The 11,476-nt window shown below is 32.1% G+C and overlaps 3 protein-coding genes across 3 annotated transcripts; 2 read left to right on the top strand and 1 right to left on the bottom strand.

Annotated features, from left to right (window-relative positions):
• Nucleotides 1–972: 972 nt before the first annotated feature.
• On the top strand, nt 973–9,416 carry LOC111421076 (intraflagellar transport protein Oseg1). Its single transcript, XM_023054205.2, has 10 exons — nt 973–1,182; nt 1,246–2,029; nt 2,814–3,458; nt 3,510–4,064; nt 4,119–4,276; nt 4,336–4,953; nt 5,006–5,280; nt 5,337–5,527; nt 5,577–5,741; nt 9,223–9,416. Exons 1-10 carry the CDS (start codon nt 1,124–1,126, stop codon nt 9,340–9,342), a joined length of 3,570 nt encoding a protein of 1,189 aa, XP_022909973.2. The 5' UTR covers nt 973–1,123; the 3' UTR covers nt 9,343–9,416.
• Nucleotides 9,406–10,461, bottom strand: LOC111421078 (surfeit locus protein 1). Its single transcript, XM_023054207.2, has 4 exons — nt 10,300–10,461; nt 9,923–10,242; nt 9,697–9,870; nt 9,406–9,635 (listed from the first exon to the last, which is right to left on the bottom strand). The coding sequence occupies exons 1-4, from the start codon at nt 10,459–10,461 to the stop codon at nt 9,431–9,433; spliced, it is 861 nt and encodes a 286-aa protein (XP_022909975.2). The 3' UTR covers nt 9,406–9,430.
• Nucleotides 10,462–10,513: 52 nt separating this feature from the next.
• LOC111421077 (S-adenosylmethionine sensor upstream of TORC1) lies at nt 10,514–11,470 on the top strand. Its single transcript, XM_023054206.2, has one exon. The coding sequence runs from the start codon at nt 10,585–10,587 to the stop codon at nt 11,455–11,457; it is 873 nt and encodes a 290-aa protein (XP_022909974.2). The 5' UTR covers nt 10,514–10,584; the 3' UTR covers nt 11,458–11,470.
• The last annotated feature ends 6 nt before the right edge of the window (nt 11,471–11,476 follow it).

Raw genomic sequence — 11,476 nt, forward strand, 5'->3', positions numbered from 1 at the left:
ACCTATTGCAAGAATAAAAGAATTCAAATACCTAGGCACAACGATTAATGCTAACAATGACAGCTCTCAAGAGGTGTGCATTAAAATTGAATATGCGAAACACGTTTAATGGAATGAAGAAGCTTATTTCTTGTCGGGATCTGAGTCTGGAGTTGAGAGTGCGAATAATGAGGTGCTATGTGCTCCATAGTAATACATGGTACTACATGGTAATTAGGTTTTCCCAAAAGATCCATTGGGGTACATGTACTCAACCTTTGTCCTCGACTATTTTACGTAGTTACATCCAACTCAACAATGGGAATACTACATTATTTGGGAGGAGGTTTGTTCTTATCATAACCACATGAATATGACGTTCCCTCGACCAAAAGGGTGATAGATTAGAACTCCTAGCTTTGACTCAACAATCTTAACAATCTTTAGCCTAACTCTAGTGTCTACATATTCTTTCTGTATTCAACTGATTTTACACTCATCTACACAGCAGTTCATCCAAAACCATTTTGATTAATACGGGCAATAGTGGATCTTTGTGTTTAATATTGGGGTTGATTTCGATTTTACTAAGATGGAAGAATCCATCTAAATCCGTAAGAAAGAATGTAGTAGACACTTTTAATCAGTGGACTGTTCTGCAGAGGATTTCTGCAACGCCAAATCAAATACTTATTTAAAGTTTTAGCTGTGTTAATATTAATACTTACTTCTTCTGTACCTAAATTTTAGCTGATTTTTTTATATGTAGTTAACCAACTCAAAATTTAAAACGTTCTCATAACGATAAGCCATAATGGCGGGTATTTTAAATTTTACTGCCAACTATAAAAATTTTCATAAAAATTTAATATAATAAACAAATATTTTCTTTAATTATTTAACAAACTATTATAAATAACAATATTAAATCTAATAATATAATTAAAATTATTTACAATAGAATTATAAATCAACGAAATTTAACAAATTTAAGAAAAAATAATTATTTAAAAGATTTAAAGTTGGCTGCACTTCTCTCTCCTAAAACAATTTGTTTACATTTCAATCGTGTTGCTAAGAAACAACGTATACAAACAGAACTTAAAACTTACAGTTCCAAAGAAAACTAAGTTTTAACGCAAATATGCGTTCAATTCCGAAATGGGTTGATAAAATCCAAGATACGGACAAACAAGAACAATGGTAAATAAACGTTTACTCGTAAAAATCAAATTCAACATCATCCATATCACATCTTTTTTTTAGCATTTATGATTTGTGTTTCAATCCTGATGGCTCACAATTAATAGTAGCAAGTGGAAATAGGGTTTTAGTTTACGACACTTCAGATGGGACTCTTTTACAACCATTAAAAGGCCATAAAGATACAGTGTATGCTGTAAGTTATGCTAAAAATGGACAAAAATTTGCTAGCGGAAGTGCTGATAAAACAGTAATTGTGTGGTCAAATAAACTTGAAGGATTATTAAAGTATAGTCATAGTGATGCTATACAATGTTTGGCTTATAATCCTTTATCTCACCAATTAGCTTCGTGTGCTTTAAGTGATTTCGCTTTTTGGAGTGTTGAACAAAAAGCCGTACAAAAACATAAAGTTAATGCAAGAATAAATGCGTGTTCTTGGACTAATGATGGACAGTATTTAGCATTAGGGTTAGGAAATGGAACTATTTCTATTAGAAATAAGTTAGGGGAAGAAAAAGGGAGGATTGAAAGACAAGAATCTTTACCGATTTGGGCTTTATCTTGGAGTACTCTACGCGATGACGTTGATACACTTTGTGTAACTGATTTTAATAAAACATTATCGTTTTATACTTTAGGCGGGAAATTAGTTGGGAAAGAAAGAAATATAGGTTTTGATGCTTTAAAAGTTAGTTATTTCCCTAAAGGAGAATATATTTTAATTTCTGGAACTAATAAATGTTGTAACATGTATACAAAAGATGGAATTAAATTGGGAGTCATTGCTGATCAACAAGAATCATGGGTTTGGTGTACTGCTGTTCATCCTTCATCAAATTTTGTTGTAAGGTTATTTTATGAAACTTTTTAATTACACTGTGCTGCAAGATATTCTACAGTTGATGAGTTGAGTGTTAATTTTGGGTTGCTGATTTCAAATATGCCTTCCATTTTTCTGTAACATGTCGTTTTTTTTTATTTAGGTGTCACATGATTTTATAGGGCAACTGTAGATGCAATGAATTTGATATTTGGCACCTTGATATAAGGTGAAGAGATCTACCTTTTAGTGGTACTGTCATGTTTGTACCACTTCCGCCTACACCGGAAATTATTACTGACATCACTATTTTTATGAAAATTTTAAAATTTTATTTAGCAGTTGGTTATATTATGTAATCCTAAATAACTTTTATTTGAAAATTTTTTTTACCTCATTTATAATTTCCCAGAAAAAAAATAAACGAATTGAAAAACACTTTGGAATTACATGCTTTTTGTTAAGGTCAGCTGGGATAAAACGGGTATAGCGGAGTAAAGCAACATTAATAATATTAACATAAAAAATATTTTTAAATGTATATTAAAATGTTGCCAACAGTTTTTAAAACTGGTTTTTAAAAAAATGTTGCCAACAGTTTTTAAAACCGGTTACACCCCACTATACCAGTGTAATGTTATGTAGTGAGAAACATGAATAAAAAAAAACGTGACGTGTTACAAAAAAATTGGAAGGCATATTTGAAATCAGCAACAAATAATTAACCAAAACCACTCAACTTATCTACTGTACACAAAGAAAAGTTAAAATTTGCAGCACAGTGTTATTAATAAATAATTTTTTTTAGGCTATTGGGTGCCAAGATGGAACTTTAGCTTACTACCAATTAAATTTTAACACCGTTCATGGTTTATATCGAGATCGTTACGCTTACAGGGAAAATATGACCGACGTAATTATTCAACATCTCCTAACAGAACAAAAAGTTCGTATTAAATGTCGCGATTTAATTAAAAAAATCGCAATTTTTAAGCATCGATTAGCTGTACAACTTCCAGAACGTGTTGTTATTTACGAATTGTATTCAAATGATATAAACGACATGCATTATAGAGTAAAAGAAAAAATTACTCAAAGACTTGATTGTAACTTATTAGTAGTTTGTTCGGAACATTTAGTTATATGCCAAGAAAAATGTCTACAAAGCATTAATTTTTTGGGGGTTAAAGATAGAGAATGGGTTTTTGATAGTCCAATAAAGTATATAAAAATAATTGGAGGTCCACCTCGACAAGAAGGGTTAATATTAGGCTTAAAAAATGGACAAGTTTGGCAAGTTCATTTAGACAATTCTTTTCCCCTTTTAAAAATCACCATACAATCGCCTATACGTTGCTTAGATTTAAGCCAACATAAAAAGAAACTTGCTGTTGTAGATGATATTGGAACGCTACAAGTTTTTAATACCATCAATAGTGAATTATTATTTCAAGTATTATTTAATTTAAAAATAAAATTATTAAATTAATAAATATTATTTTAGGAGCCGCATATAAACAGTGTAGCTTGGAACAATCAATACGAAGAAATGCTAGCTTTTACTGGTCAAGATAATCTTGCAATAAAAGTTTTAGATTTCCCCGCCCATAAACAAAAACTTCACGGTTTCGTAGTCGGTTTATCAGGCTCAAAAGTATTTTGTTTAAACGGCCCGACAATGAACACATTCGAAATGCCACTTGGAGCCCCAATGTATCAATACATTGACAAGAAAATGTTTCAAGATGCTTATAAAGTGGCTTGTTTAGGCGTTACCGATGGGGATTGGGAAGAATTGGGACATGCAGCTTTAGAAAATTTAGATTTCGAAGTTGCTCGATTAGCTTTTATAAAACTAATGGATTTTAATTATTTGGAATTAATCAGGGATTTACAGGATCGACAAAAAAAGGGGGATAATAACAAAGAGTGCATGGTTGCTGATATTTATGCTTATCGAGGAAAGTTTAAAGAGGCTGCTAGAATGTATCAAAAAGCTGGATTTGAACATAAAGCTTTAACTATGTATACTGATTTAAGAATGTTTGATTTAGCACAAGTAAGTAATTGCAAGGTTATCAAAGTAAATGGGATCATAAAATTTGGTTTGTAGGATTATTTGGGATCAGGAGATAACACAAGTTTAATCAGACAAAAAGCAGATTGGGCTAAAAACATAAACGAACATAAAGCAGCTGTTGATATGTATCTTTCAATTGGAGATACTCAATCAGCGATAGAAATTCTTTCAGAACGTGGTTGGTCAGAACAGTAAATATTTTAATTTATTTATAACAAATCACTATGTTAATTTTACCTAATTTTTTTAGATTAATAGATTTAGGTCGGAAAATCGACAAATCCGACCGTGCTTCACTTTTAGCGATAGCAGAACACTTAAAGCAATTAAGACATTCAAGCGCTGCCGCGGAACTTTATAAAAGACTCGGCGATTCAGCTGCAGTCTTAACATTACATGTCGAAGCAAAAGAATGGGCTCAAGCTTTTAGTTTAATACAATCACAACCTCAATATAAAGCGCTAGTTTATGTTCCTTACGCTCATTGGTTAGCCGAAAACGATAAATTCGTCCAAGCTCAAAAAGCTTTTTATAAAGCTGGACAACCAGATGAAGCGTTTCGGGTTTTACAGCAATTAACGGAAAACGCTGTCGTTGAAAACCGATTCCAAGACGCCGGTTATTATTACTGGATTTTATCGAGACAATGTTTGGAGTTGGCCCAAGAAAATAATGAGACCCAACAAAACGAAATGATAAAGAAATTCTTAAAAAATGAGCATTTAGCGAATATTTATTATGCGTATCATACGGTGTATCAGTATTTGGAGGAACCTTTTACGTCTTATATGCCAGAAGCTTTGTTTAATATAGCTCGATTTTTGATGATTGAAACGAATGTTGATCGACCAAAAAAAATTTCACAATTGTAAAAAAATATTGATTTAAAAAAATTAATTTTTAATTTAATACATTTTTAGTGCTATTTTATATTGTTTGGCGAAACAAGCTCGAAAATTAGGTGCTAACAAATTAGCTAAACAACTTTTTGAAAAAATACAACATTTAAAAATCCCGAAAAGATTCGAAGAACAAGTTGAAGTTGCTACAATATCTTCTAGAGCCCGACCATACAGCGATCCAGAAGAATTATTACCGATGTGTTATAGATGCTCCACTTACAATCAATTATCAACAACTGTAAATAAATGTGTTCATTGTGGGCAGAAATTTGTACATTCATTCGTTAGTTTTGGTACTTTTTATAAATACTTATTAAAAATTATTATTAATTCTTCTCATTTTAAATAGAAACATTACCATTAGTTGAATTCGAATTAGAAGATGGTATAACAGACACTGAAGCAATACGATTGATTGAAACTCCAGATTCTAAAGAAGAAGTTGAAAATTGGAAACAAGAAATTAATGAAACACAACAAACATTAAAATTAGATGAACCAAGCGTTGATCCTTTTACAACTCGATTAATTAACTTTGAGGTAAATTCAATTTATAAATTGAGTCGTAATGAAAAATATTTATTTTTAGGATGATGATTCCAATAAACTTCCGGTAATTTTAAACCGTGAAGCTCTTTTATCATTAGACTCAACAAGTGTCCTTATATGCAAGTGGCAACCACCTTTAAAATATCAATATTTTCGCAATGTTTTACCAGATGTCCAAATAACAATGTGTTATTCATGTTTTAAGGTATATATATGTATATATAATTTCGGTTTATAGCGTTTTACGTCTTGCCATTGCAAATCTCCAGCCTTTGCGGTCCTCCCAGTCCCCTGGTTTCGGACATCGCCTTCGTTATCTTTGATGCAAATGTCGTTTTCGGGCGTCCCCTACTTCTTCCGGTTGAAGATAGTGGAATATAAATATTGTTTTCTTTTTTTGGGATCTTTTTTGACCAAAGAAAAGAGTTTATTATGTTTTTGCCACGTTGTAGTCAGCTTCGTATTTCTGCTTCCATTTCGCAAAGATACTGTGTTTTTGCTACATTCAAAACCAAGCCTCACCTCTGGTGCGTATTTACTATGTCTTTTCTCTAAGGCAAACTCACGATTGGATGGCAAGTTAGTATGCCCACTCACTAAAAAGTGATGGGTAACACTCTTAAATCGCTGCTCTCTAATTAACTGTAGCCAGAGAGACATAAAGACCCAATTTTTGTTTTGACCTGGGCAGTTATCCGTAAATATTACAAGATCCTTCACACCAGGTTTAATATTTTTCAAAAATTTTATCAAAATGGACCCTACCTCATCCGCTCCTCTTTTGCTTTTTCTTCTGTCCACAAATACATAAAACCCTGTTCGTTAGTGCAGTCATGAACACCCAGATTATAAAGCCAAATCTTTCGGCAGTAAAAAGCTGGTCCTGCGGTTAGTTTCGGGATAGGCAGCGCCTGTTGCAGGTCGAATGAAATAACACACTTTTTATCTGCTTTTGTCTTAGATTCTTCTACTTTGCTTTTTAATAAGCTTTCGATTGCAACGATTTCTTTTGTAAAATTTGATGATGTTTTTAGTTCCTGTAATTCCTTCTCATTATTTTCACAAGCTACTATACTCTTAGATATTTTCAAATTAATCATCGCAAGTTTTGCAAGTGTCAGATTTAGGTCATTTAAATCCAATATTAAATTACGTACAAAATATTTTTCGATAGGCACTTTCTTTAACAGCATTTATACCTTGCTTTTAACACCAAGGAACCTAAAACTCTGTCAAAATTGTCAGTCCTACTGTAATGACTTTGATACCAAAGTCCGTATATGGTCTTGAACTGATTGTTTTTGGTGTTCATTCAACTGATTCGGTCGATTACTGTGCTTCCCTCTCTTGTACCTACCTGCAGGTTGAGCTCCCTGAAACTTTTTTTTGCTGACGAGTCTATTGATCCTGCCGCGAGAGGATTGAAGACCGTGAACACTCACAAACTCGATTTTGCAAAGCCTTATGTGTTTCCCACCAACAGTCACGAAATATTTAGCGTTAAAGTGTCTGCTAGATTCTTGTTTAGTTTGTTTTTTATGGTAGGAACGTTTTTTAGGTGATAACTGAATGCATTCAATGAGGTAACTATTCTGCAAGTCATAGGATCCTAGATACCAGAATTCCTTAAATATTTTTTCATGACATCTTTCTAGGAAAGTTCTACATTTCTTTTTGCACGCACAAGGCGATCCCAATTCACGAGTTTTTACGCACTTATTGGTCGATTCACTTGTATACTCTTGCCCTAAATTATGCCTACTTTTTCTTTTCGTTCTCACGTACATGTCTGTGTTTCTGTGCTTCCATTTTGATTTTGGAGCTGGTACGGGTGAAACTTCACGGCTTCTGCACACTTTGACTGGATTGTTATTTACTTCCAATAAAGATGTAGTAGATTCGCCCTAAAAATGTAATGCAATAAAACCAGATTTTAACACTGCAGTGTTAATGTAAGAACTAGATTTTAGGATATATGGAGGCATCTGTACGAATTACTTTGTACAAATTTTTATGCGGTTTGTCATACTATTGCATGATGAGAAAATAGTAAAATCTTATTTTTGCAGAAAGTGTGGCTTGTCACGTTCTAGCAATAAGCCTTTCATTTGTTTATTTATCTTTACTGCTGCTTCTGTCCCTCTGTATAATTTTTGTTCCGCCTTGATTAACGTGAGATTTATTGATGTTTGCGATAGCGCTTGCCACAATTTTTCCTGAGGAATGATGTCATATGTCTTGGTGAAATCCACAAATAAGAGATGTGTAGCTACTTTCTTCTCTGTGATTTGGTTCAGACTGAATATATTATCCATGCATGTTCTACCCGCTCTGAATCCCGCTTGTTCTTACATTTCACATGGTGCCCATATTCTTGTATCAAATTTTTCACTATTCGATCGTATAGTCTGCTTAAGGAATTTGTGACAACTAGACATCGGTAGTTATTACAATTTTTTCTATCTCCTTTGTTATGGATTGATATTATGCACCCTTTCTTACAAGCCTCTGGAATTGCTTCGCCATTCGTAAAGTCTTGAAAGATATCTGCCAATATTTCTAACAATGAACCGGCGCGTTTTTTGTTAGCTCAATTTGAATCCCCTCTGGACCGCTTACCTTGTTATTTTTCCATTAGTGCTTTTTTTACCTGATCAGCTTTTATTTCTACCGCAGGGCCTTCTACTCTATAGCTTTGTTCCAACAAGCGGCCCAACTTGTCGTGTACTCGTCAAATTCAATCGCGATATTATATTATTATTATATTATGAACTGAGGTCTTTGTTCTGTCAATTCGCTTCTATAATGTTCTTTACAAACTGATACAGGTATGAGTAGTATGTTTAATTTTTTATTGTTATTGTTTTTTAAGGATGGTACTGATCCTCCTAAGTATGTGTGTAGTTTTTTACACTTTTTGTCCCATGTAGTGTCTAAGTATGTATTTATCATTTTTATATTTTGACAGTTCCATTGCATAATATCTGGTGTAACCTGATTCAGCCACTTCTGCTATGCTTTTTGTTTTATCTCTTTGCTTTTGCAGGTTTTCGGTCCATATAATTTTGTTGTTCCTTTGTGTTCTTTGTTTTTCACCTAAGGGTTCCTTAGCTGCTTCGCGTGTTGCGTCAAGGAGCTCTAAGTATGTTTGCACAGCGTTTTGCATTTTTTCGTCTAATCTTTTTTGGTATAGGTATTTTATGCTGTCGTGTAATAAGCTATCTGTGTAGGTTTATTTGTTCAGTCTTCCTTGGTTTCTTTTTGTGTGTTGTATATCTTGTGGATTATCATTAATTTAGTATTTAGGAAATAACGATCTGATCCGCATTCTAGGCTTCTGTAAACTCTTGTATCTTGGATTTTTAAGTTAGAATTTAGTTTACTAATACTGTAGTCTATAATCGATTTGAGTTGTCTTGTTTCTTGATGCCATGTGTATTTATGTTTAAAGAAACCATTTTGGATTCTTAGTTTATTCATTGTAGATAAATCTATTAATCAGTGTCCATCATCATTGGTAGCCTGTTCTCCAAATCTTCCTACAATTTTCCTATTTATTCTTCTTCCCATTCTTGCATTTAAATCCCCTAAGACTATCAATTATCTGCCATCGCCCAATAAGCTTATAGTTTTAAGGTTATTTTTATTAATAATAAATTAATTATATAAAAAACAATTATTTTCAGGCGTTTCATGTAGATGATTTTGAACTACAAGTTCTACGAAAAGGATATTGCCCATTTTGTAGGGCACAACCAGATAATAATTTAGGATCAGATTCTACTGATGATATTTTAGGATTTTAAAACGTTAAAATAGAAGTATTATGTGATTGTTATCCGTCCAGGTTTTTTTATAATAAAAAGAAGTTTATTAACTATTAATTTATTTTAATTAAACTGGTTTTAAAAATTGTCGATACCACATAATGCTAGTAAACGCACACAAACCATACCAAGTTAATATGTAAGACAGATGTTCATTTCTTAATGAAATCCGTGTTTGTCCTCCAATAGGTCCACCCTTAACATCAAATTCATTTGTTGCATCCAAAAATATGGGGGAAGCTCCTGTTATTGCAGACATTTGTTCTAAATCTCTAAATTAATTAAGAATGATGAAGAATTGGTTTGTTTTAAATTAAAAGTATTCTTTTTTACCTATAATACCAAATATTAGTCCCCTCTTTATTTTTTGGCATAAAAGTTGGTCTATTTTCATGTAACCGAACCACTCCAATAACATCTACTTCACCTTCCACTTGTCCTTGTGGTCTACTTTTAGGATTAACTGACTTTGTAGGTACCCAACCCCGATTAACCAATATGGTTTCACTAAAATCATTAAACTAATCAAAACTAAACTTATTTTTACCAAAATATTTACTCTCTATCAGATAATTTAAAAGGTGTAACAACTAAATAACCCTGTGTAGATGTCTGCCCTTTCGATAACAAAGAACTTTTACTAGCAGCATCACCATCAATTAATAACGATCTAGGCCCCATATACATTTCTTTATCATGCAAAAATTGCCCTTTAACATGAATAGGATAATATTCCAAAGATTCCAACTCCTCTAAAGAATCAGGTAAAGTAATTGGAATTGCATTTTTTCGTTCTTGCAAATTGTTTATTAACGCCTCTTTCCATTTCTTTCGTTGTATTTGCCACGTTCCCAAAGCAAAAGTACCTGCAGGTATTGACTAAAAGTGCAAATATAAACGTTAATGTTATATTTTTTACATAAAACGAGCACAAACCAACAGAAACCAACCAAATGGTCCAATATCTCGTTTATTGCCTTCCTTCAAACGCAAATTCGGTTTAGATTTTATTTCAACTTCGGCGAAACGGACATTAGATGTGAATATTTTTCGAATATATTTCCCTTTAACGATATTAAATAACTTTGACGAATTCATCTTTATAATTAATAATAATATATAAAAAAATTAGCACAACATAACCTCAAACGTCAATTCCATCTAGTTTTTTTTATGTAATCTAGGGGAATTTGCTTATAATAAGTTTATTGCCCCAAATGGATGATGGCTTCTGAAGAACACATTCAACTTTCTGATTTTATTAAAAAAGTTCATCAAAACCTTCGTGTTAATACAAAAGTGTTAGGTTCTGAAGAAGCTTGGAAACAACATTGCGAAAATAACCACCAATTGGAACGATATGCCGAGTCAATGAAGGTTTTGGCAACCAAATTTTGGTCAGAAAAAGAGGAAAAGACTACTTCTAGGATTTTATGGACTTTAGATTTATGTACAAACTATTTTAATAATTTAATTTTAAATTTGCAGTTAAAAGAATATGAAATAGCCCAAAAAATTAATCTTTTACTAAACTCTAAGGACCATATGGTAAAAAGTAATCAATTAAAATTGTTAGATGTGGGTAGTTGTTATAATCCTTTTAAAGAATTTGATTTATTTGATGTAACCGCTATTGATTTAGCTCCTGCATTACCAGATGTCCTACAATGTGACTTTATTAACTTAAAAATATGTGAAATAACGAAAATATCAAACAATACCATTAATAGTTTAGCCCAAAATTCATTTCATGTGATCGTTTTTAGTTTATTATTAGAATACTTACCCACTCCGGAATTTAGATTTATTTGTTGTGAGAAAGCTTATAAATTATTAAAACCAGAAGGTTTATTAATTATAATCACACCTGATTCAAATCATGTCGGTGTTAATGCAAAGTTAATGAAAACTTGGAGATTTATTTTAGCTCAAATCGGTTTTTCAAGAATTAAATATGAAAAATTGAAACATTTACACTGTATGGGTTTTAGAAAGAGTTTAGCTAAAGAAACTAGTCAAAGATGGGCTAATATTTATGTCAAAAATGATTTATATGATAAAATTTATATACCACAAGATTTAAATAAAGAATGAAATTATCAAGAAATTATTG

Source organism: Onthophagus taurus, chromosome 1 (genome assembly GCF_036711975.1).
Source record: "Onthophagus taurus isolate NC chromosome 1, IU_Otau_3.0, whole genome shotgun sequence".
Lineage (NCBI taxonomy): Eukaryota > Metazoa > Arthropoda > Insecta > Coleoptera > Scarabaeidae > Onthophagus > Onthophagus taurus.